The sequence below is a fragment of the Abramis brama genome (assembly GCF_963993115.1).
Source record: "Abramis brama genome assembly, chromosome: 4".
NCBI lineage: Eukaryota > Metazoa > Chordata > Actinopteri > Cypriniformes > Leuciscidae > Abramis > Abramis brama.
The window spans coordinates 58,772,186-58,787,923 of record NC_139966.1 but is presented as its reverse complement, the minus strand read 5'-3'; the positions used below and the strand labels follow the sequence as shown (position 1 = coordinate 58,787,923).

Sequence of the window (15,738 nt, the reverse complement as noted above, 5' to 3'; positions counted from 1 at the left end):
GCTGTGTTCTGGGCCGTGCAGCTGTACACGCCGATGTCTTCCGTCTTCACGTCCACCATGAAGAACACGTCGTCTCTCGGCATGACGTGCATCCGTCGCTCGCGGGCCGCTGGGAAATCCGTGCCTCCATCTTTCTGCCAGGCGATCTGAGGAGACGGGTGTCCGCTAGCCGCGCACTCCAGTCGAGCCGTAGCTCCCGCGCGGATCGTCAGATCCATCGGCATCTTGGTGAAGTACGGCAGCACTGCGGGGACAAAATCAGAACCTTCCTGTCTCGATTGAAACCAACTTAAACTGCAGTTCATGGACTGGCCACTAGAGGCCGGCTGCAGAAGAGCCTCAATCCCATAGACTCGCATGTTAGAACTTTACAGCAGAATAAAACATGTTTACAGTCTAACGCAAAAAGTGGTTTTGGTCTATAAAGCTAGTTTTGCCCTTCATGACGACTGTGAGGCGGTGAATGTTTTTATAACTCATCCGTTTAAATTATATTAAGCCTTAAAGTTGTGCATAATTAAGGGCGTGGCCACTTGAGTGACAGGTGGATTGCCGCTGATGTCACTGCTAGCCGTTTGTCTGCTGTCTGTTAGCGTCACCTCAGCTAATCCGCCTCGCTGCACATTTTCGTTTATCCGGGAGTGACACAACGCCGGCTCCGCCCACTTTGGGCTTCAAAAGCTCTCTTCAGAAACACTACGGGTGACGTCACACACACTACGCCCTTATTATATACAGTCTATGGGTGTAACCAGTTTTATCAATTTCTCTTTTAAAGAGTGCCTTTTGATTTGAAGACTTACTGTTGACGGTCAGCTTGGCTTTGCTGGAGTACGAGGAGCCGAAGTGGTTGGAGATCACGCACTGGTATTTGCCCTCGCTGGAGAAGTCCACGGTTCTCAGCTGTAGTGTGGTGGTGTACTCCGTGACCTCTGTGACCTCCGTGACCTCGCTGACCTGAGACCGCAGGTGGGCCTGGTTGTGGATCTCTGCGTCGTTCAGGACCTCGTTGTCTTTCTTCCAGGCGAAGGTCATCGGGGAGTCGCTGGAACTGGCCGCCGAACACACGAAGGTCACGTTCGTGCCTTTAATGGCGGATTGTGTCTCGGGCTGAACCGTGATCTGGGGTTTGGGGAAATCATCTGCAGCGCACAACAACACACACATGATTCAAGAGCCTGAACACAAAGCTCCTCTTTAAAGGAGAAGTTCACTTAAAAAAGAAAATTAACCCATGATTTACTCTCCCTCAAGCCATCCTAGGTGGATCCTTATGATGGACAGATGCACTTTTATGATGGATAGATGCACTTTTATGATGATAGATGCACTTTTATGATGGACAGATGCACTTTTATGATGGACAGATGCACTTTTATGATGGATAGATGCACTTTTATGATGGATAGATGCACTTTTATGATGGATAGATGCACTTTTATGATGATAGATGCACTTTTATGATGGACAGATGCACTTTTATGATGGACAGATGCACTTTTATGATGGATAGATGCACTTTTATGATGATAGATGCACTTTTATGATGGATAGATGCACTTTTATGATGATAGATGCACTTTTATGATGGACAGATGCACTTTTATGATGATAGATGCACTTTTATGATGATAGATGCACTTTTATGATGATAGATGCACTTTTATCATGGATAGATGCACTTTTATCATGGATAAATGCACTTTTATAATGGATAGATGCACTTTTATGATGGACAGATGCACTTTTATGATGGACAGATGCACTTTTATCATGGATAGATGCACTTTTATGATGGACAGATGCACTTTTATGATGATAGATGCACTTTTATGATGGACAGATGCACTTTTATGATGGACAGATGCACTTTTATCATGGATAGATGCACTTTTATGATGGATAGATGCACTTTTATGATGATAGATGCACTTTTATGATGGACAGATGCACTTTTATGATGGACAGATGCACTTTTATGATGATAGATGCACTTTTATGATGGATAGATGCACTTTTATGATGATAGATGCACTTTTATGATGGACAGATGCACTTTTATGATGATAGATGCACTTTTATGATGATAGATGCACTTTTATCATGGATAGATGCACTTTTATCATGGATAAATGCACTTTTATAATGGATAGATGCACTCTTATGATGGACAGATGCACTTTTATGATGGACAGATGCACTTTTATCATGGATAGATGCACTTTTATGGACTTCAAAACAGAAACAGCCATTCACTGCCATTATAAAGCTTGGAAGAGCCAGGACATTTTTTAATATAACTCTGATTGTGTTCGTCTGAAAGAAGAATGTCATACACACCTAGGATGGGTTCAGGGAGAGTAAATCATGGGCTAATTTTCATTTGAAAGTGAACTACTCCTTTAAGAAAAAGCCTGACTGAACTGGGTCGATCACGTGACGCTCGCCCACTCACCGCACACAAACTCGTCCTGGGCGACGGCGAATACGCTTCTGCCCTTCAGCAGATGTGGATGGGCACAGCTGGCGTTCACCAGAGGAAGAAAAGCGTGTTCTGCCACCCACGGAGAAAACCACTTGAGCTGGCAGTCACACAGCAGACTAGATGTGTTCAGGAGCCTGACGGGGCGACACACGAATGATCACTGTAGGAACTAGAAAATGCTATATTTTCTAAATGTCTTAAACAAGTATTCATTACTTCAATGAGCTCATTGTTTCTGCATTCAATTATTACATTGTTTAAATGAATACATTTTTAGCTAACTGTGACTTCGTATATGTATATTTCTGAAATGCATAACTTAGTCAGTCTCCTCTGATAACAGAACACTAATATGGAATCATGAACTTTCTGTAAAGCTGCTTTGAAATGATGTGTGTTGTGAAAAGCGCTGTACAAATAAACGTGAATTGAATTGAACCACATTCACGAACACAAGCGCAGGTTTAGATTCATACTAGCATTTGCACGATCAATCGCAATTTACATGAAATCGCTCTATTAACTAGTGGGTTTAACATCAAAATGTATTGTCTGATGTTAAAAAGTGTGTTTATTATGTAACCTTCTCCCTTTATATTGTTTGGTCAGTGTAAGCATAATTCATGCAATTTTATGGTATTTATTTGAATAAGAATTAAAAGAAAGTAATTAGTAATTACTTTTTACCGAGAGTAATTAGTACAGTAATCTAATTACACTGTTGAAGAACTGCACTGACACACTGCGCATAAAATGATCACAGCCTTTGCCAAATCGCGTGCGGTTAATCGTGCATGTGTAATCGATACGTACAGCTCCGTCAGCTTCTTCATCTGAGAGAAAGCGTTGGCCTGCAGCGACATGATGGCGTTGTTGCTCAGATCCCTGTGATGTGAGGATGGAGAACACGTTTAGAAGCGAACACACATCATCATGATCAGACATTAAGGATCTGAGAGAGACTCACAGCTGCTCCAGCACGTCCAGGCCTGTGAAAGACTTCCTGGTGACCGATCGGATGCGATTCCCTTGGAGGAACCTGACGAGCAGGAGAAAGACTCGTTGTGTTTCCTCTGCACTGATACTGATGTGCAGCAATCATCAGTCAAAGCTACACGCATTCAGACACCTTCACATTATCACAGTTTATTCGCTATAGTTTAGAGAATGGTGATAAAATATGAGCAGAACTCAGTTGATATTTGACTGGTTTTGTCCGTCCTTCTGTTAGACTGTCTCACACATGAATTATGTTGAATATCTGTCAGCTGTTAAATTTAACTACACAATTAGATAATACCAGTTTAGCTCAACCAATCACCAAGCAATGCTTAATTGTGTTCAGTCTGTGTGTAAAAAGAGCATCAGCAGTTAAAGACAAAACACACTTCAGCAAAACATGATCAGCTCAAAGTGTCCGAATCATTTTCAGTCCTAAATGTCACTGGTAGTCGCTGTATGAAGAATGTTTGGGTATAATATGTCACAGTTTACTTAACATAAATGAACTATAGTGTCCTGATCACACTAGTAAAAACATATATCAAAAATGATATCTGGTGTCTGAATAATGTTTGTTTTGACTGTACACTGAGATAGCATGATCCTGTAAACCACTCACAGTTTCCTCAGATTGTCCAGAGCAGAGAAAGGGCCGTTCATGTCCTCGATGGTCCATGAGATCTCGTTACACTTCAGATCTCTAAAGCGAGAGAAATCAGAGGAAACCACAGCGTTAAAATCCACACCCAGAAAACACCAGTCATTGAGCCGCCCAGAGCTTGTGTTCGTGCTAAAAATGAGCTCGCAGCAAACCTGCTGAAACCGGCTCGCTGCATACTAATTCATGCTAGCAATGTGCTAAAACATGCTACAAACACGCTAATTCATGGTAGTAACATGCTAAAAATGCTTGCAACATGCCATTTCATGGTAGCAATGTGCTAAAACATGCTTTAGTCGCCTTTGGCTTTTGGCTTGGTTACTTGGGGACATTTAATATTCAACAATATTATTGATCTGCCTGAGCTGGACGATGACATCACAGTTTTCTCCAGAGCACACTTTTATCATGGATAGATGCACTTTTATCATGGACAGATGCACTTTTATCATGGATAGATGCACTTTTATCATGGATAGATGCACTTTTATCATGGACAGATGCACTTTTATCATGGATAGATGCACTTTTATCATGGATAGATGCACTTTTATCATGGATAAATGCACTTTTATAATGGATAGATGCACTTTTATCATGGATAGATGCACTTTTATCATGGATAGATGCACTTTTATAATGGATAGATGCACTTTTATCATGGATAGATGCACTTTTATCATGGATAGATGCACTTTTATCATGGATAGATGCATTTTATGATGGATAAATGCACTTTTATGATGGATAGAGGCACTTTTATGGACTTCACTGTCATTCACTGCCATTATAAAGCTTGGAAGAGCCAGGACATTTTTAATATAACGCGGATTGTATTCGTCTGAAAGAAGAATGTCATATACACCTAGGATGACTTGAGGGCGAGTAAATCATGGGGTAATTTTCATTTTTTGGTGAACTAACCCTTTATACGGAGTAATACTAAACTGCACTGACAGCTCATTCACTGAAAATAGAAGTGTTGAAAGTATTCCAGGAGTCGGACTCACAGCGTCTGCAAGTTGGCGAGGCCTCGAAACGCTCCGTCGGCGATGAAGCTGATGCGGTTGTTTCCGATGTGGAGCTGCTCGAGGACACTGAGTCCGACGAAACTGCCTTCCTCCAGACGGGTCAGCTGGTTCCAGCTCAGATCACTGACAGACAGACAACACGTATATCAGTCAAGCATTCAACGTTGTCTTTAAACGTCATGAAAGAAGGGGCTGAAGTATCCCACTTAGCCTTTAATGTGTGTAGCATGAATGAGATTCTGACATTCTACATCTAAAGTCTAAAAAAGCTTAAACTAGATTTAAAAAAAAGCTTAACCTAGTCTGATGTAGAATTCATCTAAAATAGTTCTGTATTTTCAGCTTCAGAATCACGAATATTGTTATTCTGGTGTCACTATTGTTCATTGGGTTTCCAGTCCAAGTCCAAGCCTATTCATTTACACCCACAATTTAATACCAAATTTAGCATTTTAATCAAAAGCAAATATTTTGTAACCTTTTATCATGTGTCTTGGAGTATCGCAATAATATCGTATCGTGAGTTCAGTACCGTGACATGAGGGGATCGTTACACCCCTAGACTATGGATAATTTATCCAACAGAACAATGAAAGACGACAACGCAGCCGTACACAAACACACACATGACTCCAGCGCAGGCATGATGGGTCAGAGACACACATACACACACACACACACACACGTGACTCACAGCTCGGAGAGTTTCTGGCAGAACTCCCACGCGTCGGCTCTGATGCGGATGATGGTGTTGTGCGACAGATGAAGTTTCTGCAGCGTCAGGAGCCCGTAGAGCCAGCCTTTACTCACCTCCGTCAGGTTATTGTGCTCCAGCTGTCTGCTCACACACACACACACACACACAGGTTTGGTTAGCTATACTTGTGAGGACATTCCACAGGCGTAATGGTTGTTATACTGTACAAACTGTATATTCTGTTCCCCTACACTAACCCTACCCATCACACACACACACTCACTAACCCGACCCCTAAACCTACCCATCACACACACACACTCACTAACCCGACCCCTAAACCTACCCATCACACACACACACACACACACACACACACACACACACACACACACACGAGAGCAGGACTTCACTCACAGCACTTCCATGTTGTTGAGACCCCAAAAGGCCCCGTCCATGAGGCGTGTGATGCCGTTCCTCTGGATCTTCAGTGAGCGAAGGCCGTGGAGTCCGTGAAACGCCAGACCCTCGATACGCCGAACACGATTCCTGCTCAGCTCTCTGTCAATCACACACACACAAGAGTCACATGTAATCGCACTTAAACCGATTTGGCTTATCTCGATTATGAAATGGCAAAGGCTGTGATCATTAGTTATGTGCAGCGTGTCAGTGACGTACGGCTCAGTAAACACGGCTCACTCTGAAAGCACTGCGAGTTCGAGTCGCTTATAACGTGCATTTGAAAAAGCAACACGCGTCAAACATCTTTCCAAACATGAGAAGCATTTATGAACCTCTTGTCCAACAAAAGACAACATTTAATAACACACTTTTCCTCCAGACTCACTTCATGAGGACAGCTGAGCTCCTCCTTCTGTGAGATGATGAGCTTCTGACACAGAATGAGGCAGTCGTGTGTTTATTAGTCATGTTTAATCAAAGCGTTGTTTAATTATGTTTATTCAGAGACAGCGATAGGGGTTTCCTGGAATGATGTGTGTTATCGTACTTCTGCGGCAGGGCATATTTGGCGTGTGTGTGTGTGTGAGACGCCCTCTGGTGTTCAGAGGGATATGTGGTGTGTGTGTGTGTGAGACGCCCTCTGGTGTTCAGAGGGATATGTGGTGTGTGTGTGTGTGTGTGTGTGTGTGTGTGTGTGTGTGGCTGTGTACTTGTTTTCATGACAACTGAGGACATTTTTATGATAACACACCTGCAAATGAGGACACTCGGGAAAATACGTGATTTATGAGGACATTTTGGGGGTCCTCATTTTTCAAATGGCTTTAAAAACATACTAAGCAGTGTTTTTTTTTAAATGTAAAAATGCAGAATGTTTCCTGTGATGGGTAGGTTTAGGGATAGGGGCAGTGTAAGGGGATAGAATATACAGTTTGTACAGTATAAAAACCATTACGCCTATGGAATGTCCTCACAAATCACATAAACATGGCTGTGTGTGTGTGTGTGTGTGTGTGAGACGCCCTCTGGTGTTCAGAGGGATATGTGGTGTGTGTGTGTGTGTGTGTGTGTGTGTGTGTGTGTGTGTGTGTGTGAGACGCCCTCTGGTGTTCAGAGGGATATGTGGTGTGTGTGTGTGTGTGATGCCCTCTGGTGAGCGAGTGTGTGAGTGTGTGTGTGTGTGAGTTCACCTACAGGGTCTGCAGGTGCGGGAGCAGGAAGATCTTGGGCGGGATGGAGCTCAGCCGGTTCTTGTTGAGTTTTAACACCAGCAGTGAGTTGGACAGGTTACTGAAGCAGCCGTGCTCCAGCGTGGAGATACGGTTGTTATTCATCAACCTGCAAACACACGATTCAAACACAGATTCACGACATGCTGACCTGCCAATTCACCGAAGCCGTAGTTAATGATAGCTTTAGCTATAAATAATGAACTACTTCTGTTCTCAGTCTTTTTGGAATCAGCTATATACGAACTTAAACTAGTCTGAAAAGTGCTTAAACTAGTCTGAAAAGTGCCTGAACTAGTCTAAAAGTGCTTAAACGAGCCAAAAATAGCTTAAACTATTCTAAAAAAGCTCAAACTAGATTTAAAACTGAAAACTAAAACTACTTAAACTAGTCTAAAAGAACATAAATGACCTTAAACTAGTCTAAAAAAGCTTCATCTAGTATTAAAAGTGTTTAAACGAGCTTAATCTAGTATTAAAAGAGCTTAAACTAGTCTGAAAGCTGAGGGTTAGCATTCAGACAGTGTTGGAGCGTGAGACTCGTCAGGTTTCTGGAAAGTGGGTCAGCTCAGAGCAGCAGGAGGACTCACAGGTTTTTCAGAGGAAGTGGAGGAAAAGCCCCGGCCCGAACCTCCATAATATTGTTGTTGCTAAGGTCCAGCGTCTCCAGCGCGACCAGCGAACTGAGCCGATCCGACGAGATCCTCGAGATCTTGTTGTTTGCTCTGAAAACAGAAAGAAAGGCGTTTCAGAAAGCAGATTTCAGTGTTTCTCCAGCTCTGATGTCAGAACGCCTCACAACAGCCCTTGGGTTTAGAAGAGTGTTATTTGGTTTATAATGTAATTACTAACAAGGTATTTAAACATAAACACAAAAAAACCCTGGCAATTACGCAGATGATGAAGCCCATTCCCTCAGTGAAAGACTGTGATCTGATGATGGTTTGGGTCGATCATGACATTGAAGAATGCCTTCTTAAAACCTGACAAAGGGAAAAATGTTAAGGCATCAGTAACACAGCTATATAAGAACTTAAACTAGTCTGAAAGAGCTTGAACTAGTTTAAAAAGCTTAAACTAGTCTGAAAAGAGCTTAAACAAGACTTAAAGTTTAAACTAGTCTTAAAAGTGCTTAAACTAGTCTAAAAAAAGCTTAAACTAGTCTGAAAAGAGCATAAACTAGTCTTAAAAAAGCTTAAACTAGTCTTAAAAGAGCATAAACTAGTCTTAAAAAAGCTTAAACTAGTCTGAAAAGTGCCTAAACTAGTCTTAAAAAAGCTTAAACTAGTCTGAAAAGAGCATAAACTAGTCTTAAAAAAGCTTAAACTAGTCTTAAAAGTGCCTAAACTAGTCTGAAAAGTGCCTAAACTAGTCTTAAAAAAGCTTAAACTAGTCTGAAAAGAGCATAAACTAGTCTTAAAAAAGCTTAAACTAGTCTGAAAAGAGCATAAACTAGTCTTAAAAAAGCTTAAACTAGTCTGAAAAGAGCATAAACTAGTCTTAAAAAAGCTTAAACTAGTCTGAAAAGAGCATATACTAGTCTAAAAAAAAGCTTAAACTAGTCTGAAAAGTGCCTAAACTAGTCTTAAAAAAGCTTAAACTAGTCTGAAAAGTGCCTAAACTAGTCGTAAGCTTAAACTAGTCTTAAAAGAGCATAAACTAGTCGTAAGCTTAAACTAGTCTTAAAAGAGCATAAACTAGTCTTAAAAAAGCTTAAACTAGTCTTAAAAGAGCATAAACTAGTCTTAAAAAAGCTTAAACTAGTCTTAAAAGAGCATAAACTAGTCTTCAAGAACACGACAGCTCACAACTGCCCTTGGGTTTAGAAGAGTGTTATTTGGTTTATAAGGTAATTACTAAACAAGGTATTTAAACACAAAACCCCTGTCAATTACGCGGATGATGAAGCCCATTGGCTCAGTGAGAGCGCAGTAATCTCCCGAGCCCAACGCCTCCTAAATTGCAGTGCAGGAGCTGCTTGTGTTAGCAACACGAGCGGCACAGAGACGCCTTTGTGTGAAAACATTCCCTGGATCGCAGGTCTAAACCTCCAGATCTGCCTTCATGCAGGTGAAGCTGAGCGTAATGCAACAGCTCATCACATGACGTGTGGTCCTAGAGACCTGTGCAGATACACACACTAAAAACACCACAGACACACTGCCAGTCAAAAACATATTTGTTTTGCTCACCGACGCTGCATTTATTTGATAAAACAAAAGAAAAAACAGTAATATTGTTAAATATTATAACAATTTAAAATAACTGTTTTCTATTTTAATATATTTTAAAATGTAATTATTTCCTGTGATCAAAGCTGAATTTTCAGCATCATCACTCCAGTCTTCAGTGTCACATGATCCTTCAGAAATCACTCTAATATGATGATCTGATGATCAAGAAACATTTATGATTATCATCAGTGTTGAAAACAGTTGTGTACTTCTAATATTTATCTGAAATAGAATCGTTTGTAATATTATAAATGTCTTTACTGTACCTTTTGATTAATTTAATTCATCCTTGATGAATAAAAGTATTGATTTATATTGAAAAATAAAATAAAAAATTCTTACTGACCCCAAACTGTTGAACGGTAGCATTTAATGTTACAAAAGCTTTTTATTGCAGATAAATGCTGTTCTTTTGAACTTTCTATTCATCAGAGAATCCTGAAATAAAAGTGTTGAACTGTTTTCAACATTGATAATAATCATAAATGTTTCTTAATCATCAGATCATCATATTAGAGTGATTTCTGAAGGATCATGTGACACTGAAGACTGGAGTAATGATGCTGAAATTCAGCTTTGATCACAGGAATAAATTACACTTTACTGTATATTCACATAGAGAACAGATGATTTACATTGCAATAATATTTAACAATATTACTGTTTTGTTTGTATTTTTAATCAAATAAACGCAGCGTTGGTGAGCAGAAGAGACTCTTTTAAAAACGGAGCGTTTGACTGGTAGTGTAACTTAACCTAAAAATGCATTGAATTACAAATAATTTTCTAATATATACATTCTCAGTTTCTCGTCTTCAGCTCAAGCCAGAAATCGAAACCTCTAAAATTCCCTGTTCTTGTTTAAGAAAAGCCCACAGTGAAACACACAAGGCACACAGAGGCATGATGGGAAATCTGTGCTTTTGTGAGGTGAAGGGGGAACGAGTCGAAGGTGTTGAGAGAGCGAGAGAGCGAGAGAGATAAAGACACGGGACGTGCCGGAGCAGATCCCTCTCCAGAGACGAACGTGTGAATCAAGCATCCGATGGAAAACCAGGAATGCCACCGATGGAAGTCTGTTACGTTAGTGGAAAAATAAGCTTCTCAATCCTAGTTCCTGTTTATTACCTCGCTGTAATTCCTCACGACAGAATAGCCATAAAATAACCACCAGACACATCTCTCTTTAACATCTGCTGAGTGTGTGTGTGTGTGTGTGTGTGTGTGTGTGTGTGTGTGTGTCATCTCCCCTCCTCCTCAGCGTTCACACAAACAAGTGGCTCATTGTGTCTCTCTGCCGCACAACTCAAATTTGTTCAAGCAATTTTCAGCAAATAAGGTTGTTACACGCCGTTAGTTTAATCAGCGCCAGAGTCTGGACGGGGTATTTTTAGAGCCGCGAGCTGAACGCCAAATCCTCGTCACAAACATATCTGTGACATACATGGAGAACTTTTCCAAACAAAGTCGATTGAGAAAGCAACACTGCAAATGTTTGGCACGTCAGCACATCATGAGGGTTATTAGACGCTTGCTGAATTTCACAATACAGACACTTTCCACACTCTGTGTGTGTGTGTGTGTTTCTGGCAGATGAGACTGAAGGGAAAAAAGTCAAGTTGGCTCTGAGATGAGCAGAGAAGAGCTCAGACACACACACACACAAGGTCTGAAACACATTAACCAACTCAATTTCAACATATTTTCCTCATGTTGTAAAGATCCCGCTGCTTTACATTAATGAGCGAACGAACCGTCCTCAAACTGAGCTGAGCGGATCGAACAAATCTCACTAAATACAGTTTTTTCAGCTGGAAATTCAATGGAAAATAGTTGAGATTTCCAAGTGGTCCCGATGAGTATTTGTCAGATAATCTAAAAAAGTCTGAAAAGTGCTTTACAAGAGCTTGAACCAAACAAAAAGAGCTAAAGCTAGAGCTTAAATTAGTGTAAAAAAAATTAAACTAGACTAAAAGAGCTTAAAGTACATTAAAAGAGCTTAAATTAGTCTAAGAAAGCTGAAACTATACTTAGAAAAGCTTAAATTAGACTAAAAAAACTTAAAATAGACTAAAAGAGCTTAAACTTCAACTACACTAAAACAGCTTAATCTAGTCTAAAAGTAACTATATTCAGTTGAGAAATTCAATAGTTTGTATTTTAAATAACCATATGATCATGACTATTGTTAGATAATTCAGACCATTACTTTACAAACATAAGATTTATATTTACATGTATGCATTTAGCAGACGCTTTTATCCTAACAGAAAGATGCGTCTCATTTTCACTTTTTGTTTGGAACTTGATGAATATAAACCAAAAGATCTGATTATTCACAGCAAATGAATCAGTCTTACGTCACATGACACACTTGAGCTGAAAACAGCAGAACTGCTGGGCTTGACACACTGGATGCGTGGCGTAGGTGTCTCAGCTGCGTGGCGTGTCCGTTTTTATTTCGGCTCCCATGTTAACAGGTTAGAGTTTGCACACTGCCTGTGTGAGACGTCTCAGGCGCGGCACGAGCCGCGTGGAAAACGTGTGCATGCTAGAAATAGAACCGACGCCTATTTTTCACGCGACACGCAAGCGTCTTGGAAGCGTTTTCATGCAAAATTGAATAGGAAAATCTGTTTATATGTCATTTTGACACGAATACATATTAATAAATGTCATTTTGATGTTTAAAAGTGTCTAGGTTTTGACATAAATGCAAATATAAACGTAATTTTACAAAATATTATCGATTTTCAAATACTGCTGTATTGAATGAACAGCTTTTAGCAAACTCTATTGCTATACTGAGTATATTTTTAAGTTAAATAATTTATATATATATATATATATAAATGTAAAATGTAAATATATATATATATATATATATATATATATATATATATATATATATATATATATATATATATATATATATATATTGCTCTTGTATTCTTTCTTGTGGCTATAGGTGACACACCTGAATGAATGGCTCATTAAGTATGCAGGGGCATTGTCTCATCAGGTGTGAACTACTAAATATGCATGATGGTGTTGGAGCGTTTACGCTAGGGGTGGGCGATATGACCTAAAATTAATATCATGGTATTTTTCATCTTTTGAACGGTGACGGTATAATATCACGGTATAACTTTTTTTTTTCACCAATAAAGAAATTTTCATTGATTTACTCCTTGATATTTATTCCTTTATAAGCAGTTATATATTACTGTATTCTAAATATAATTAGCCTATGTTTTATCCACAACTTTAAATGCTTTAATTTAGGCTATTTTGTAACAGCGCCACAGTTTAGCGCACCACGTAGAACACTCGGGAACCGCACCTGTGGCTGGCTGCACTGCTGCTTCGTGCTCAGTAAGGAATATAGGTAGTAATCTCTATGTGTCTGTCTGTCCGTTTGCATTTTGATTATTTCGAGAACCGTTCATCCAATCGACTTCACAAGGGAGTGCAGTGTCGCATTTGGTGCAATATAGACAGACACGCGAGACGCGACACGTTCAGAATTAATAGTAAACTACAGAACAGCGCGAGCGGGAAGCGGCGCACCTCACGCGAGCAGGGCGGCTAGAACGGACACTGCACTAGTGATATAAAACGCACACAGTCTGTTAATTAAGCAATACTTTTAAGGTAGTCTAATATTTTTCTGACTAACAAATTACTGACACAGTAAAGGGTAGATTTAAATAAAGAAAAACGAAATTTAAATAAAGAAAAACGAAATTTAAATAAAGAAAAAAACGAAATTTAAATACAGAAAAAATGAAATTTAAATAAAGAAAAACGAAATTTAAATAAAGAAAAACGAAATTTAAATAGGCCTAAAGAAAAACTAAATTTAAATAAAGAAAAAACGAAATTTAAATAAAGAAAAACGAAATTTAAATAAAGAAAAAAACGAAATTTAAATACAGAAAAAATGAAATTTAAATAAAGAAAAACGGAATTTAAATAAAGAAAAACGAAATTTAAATAAAGAAAAAACAAAATTTAAATAAAGAAAAACGAAATTTAAATAAAGAAAAAACGAAATTAAGTTTGCCTCTTGTTGCAGGAACACTCAGGCGTCGGTTCTATTTCTAGCATGCACGCGTTTTCCGCGTGGCTCGAGCCGCGCCTGAGACGCGTGTCTCACGCAGGCAGTGTGCAAACTCCAACCTTTTAACATGGGAGCCGAAATAAAAACAGAAACCCAACGCAGCTGAGACTCTCACGCCAGCAGCCAGTGTGTCGCCGGCCTTATTCAAGCGCGAATGAGAACCGTTTCGCGGGGGATCCCAGGTGTCAATAAAACAAAAACAAAAACGTTTTTTCGTTGTTGTTTTATAAATGCTCTGACAATTGTTTAATAAATGTTCAATCAAAATGCAAAACATCGCGTCTTTTTTTTATTTTTATTTTTTATTTTTATTTTTTTTAGTCGACTAATCGTTGTGCAGGACAGGACTTTGGTCGACTAAGCATTTCTTTGGTTGACTACAGCCCTAATGTAAATGCAGCCGTTCAAGGAACATAATTGATTTATTACGGTATTGACGGTATTAGAAAATCCATGTCGTGGCGCAATGTCACACCGGTGATGACTATGACACCGGTGTACCGCCCACCCCTAGTTTACGCCCCATCCGCATATTGGCTTTCCAAACTAAAAGTGTTTCACAAAACTTAGATCAATGTATCGTTTTATGTGAATGATTAGGCAGGATGATTTTCACATCATTTTGAAGAAATGGAAATGGGTGGGCGATATGACCTAAAATTAATATCATGGTATTTTTCATCTTTTGAACGGTGACGGTATAATATCACGGTATAACTTTTTTTTTTCACCAATAAAGAAATTTTCATTGATTTACTCCTTGATATTTATTCCTTTATAAGCAGTTATATATTACTGTATTCTAAATATAATTAGCCTATGTTTTATCCACAACTTTAAATGCTTTAATTTAGGCTATTTTGTAACAGCGCCACAGTTTAGCGCACCACGTAGAACACTCGGGAACCGCACCTGTGGCTGGCTGCACTGCTGCTTCGTGCTCAGTAAGGAATATAGGTAGTAATCTCTATGTGTCTGTCTGTCCGTTTGCATTTTGATTATTTCGAGAACCGTTCATCCAATCGACTTCACAAGGGAGTGCAGTGTCGCATTTGGTGCAATATAGACAGACACGCGAGACGCGACACGTTCAGAATTAATAGTAAACTACAGAACAGCGCGAGCGGGAAGCGGCGCACCTCACGCGAGCAGGGCGGCTAGAACGGACACTGCACTAGTGATATAAAACGCACACAGTCTGTTAATTAAGCAATACTTTTAAGGTAGTCTAATATTTTTCTGACTAACAAATTACTGACACAGTAAAGGGTAGATTTAAATAAAGAAAAACGAAATTTAAATAAAGAAAAACGAAATTTAAATAAAGAAAAAAACGAAATTTAAATACAGAAAAAATGAAATTTAAATAAAGAAAAACGAAATTTAAATAAAGAAAAACGAAATTTAAATAGGCCTAAAGAAAAACTAAATTTAAATAAAGAAAAAACGAAATTTAAATAAAGAAAAACGAAATTTAAATAAAGAAAAAAACGAAATTTAAATACAGAAAAAATGAAATTTAAATAAAGAAAAACGGAATTTAAATAAAGAAAAACGAAATTTAAATAAAGAAAAAACAAAATTTAAATAAAGAAAAACGAAATTTAAATAAAGAAAAAACGAAATTAAGTTTGCCTCTTGTTGCAGGAACACTCAGGCGTCGGTTCTATTTCTAGCATGCACGCGTTTTCCGCGTGGCTCGAGCCGCGCCTGAGACGCGTGTCTCACGCAGGCAGTGTGCAAACTCCAACCTTTTAACATGGGAGCCGAAATAAAAACAGAAACCCAACGCAGCTGAGACTCTCACGCCA

The 15,738-nt window shown here is 39.1% G+C and overlaps 1 protein-coding gene across 3 annotated transcripts in view; it reads right to left on the bottom strand.

Annotated features, from left to right (window-relative positions):
- Positions 1–15,738, bottom strand: part of lrig3 (leucine-rich repeats and immunoglobulin-like domains 3) — a 42,297-nt gene that overhangs the window by 4,844 nt on the left and 21,715 nt on the right. For all 3 annotated transcript variants that reach the window (XM_084111024.1, XM_084111025.1, XM_084111026.1), the window contains 11 exons: positions 8,161–8,295; positions 7,536–7,679; positions 6,294–6,437; positions 5,874–6,017; positions 5,159–5,302; positions 4,107–4,187; positions 3,453–3,524; positions 3,299–3,370; positions 2,456–2,619; positions 804–1,142; positions 1–244 (listed from right to left, as the gene is read on the bottom strand). The exon at positions 1–244 is cut by the window's left edge and continues 38 nt beyond it. In XM_084111024.1, the coding sequence (XP_083967150.1) occupies positions 1–244; positions 804–1,142; positions 2,456–2,619; positions 3,299–3,370; positions 3,453–3,524; positions 4,107–4,187; positions 5,159–5,302; positions 5,874–6,017; positions 6,294–6,437; positions 7,536–7,679; positions 8,161–8,295 (1,683 nt within the window). The remainder of the gene's footprint in view (positions 245–803; positions 1,143–2,455; positions 2,620–3,298; positions 3,371–3,452; positions 3,525–4,106; positions 4,188–5,158; positions 5,303–5,873; positions 6,018–6,293; positions 6,438–7,535; positions 7,680–8,160; positions 8,296–15,738) is intronic.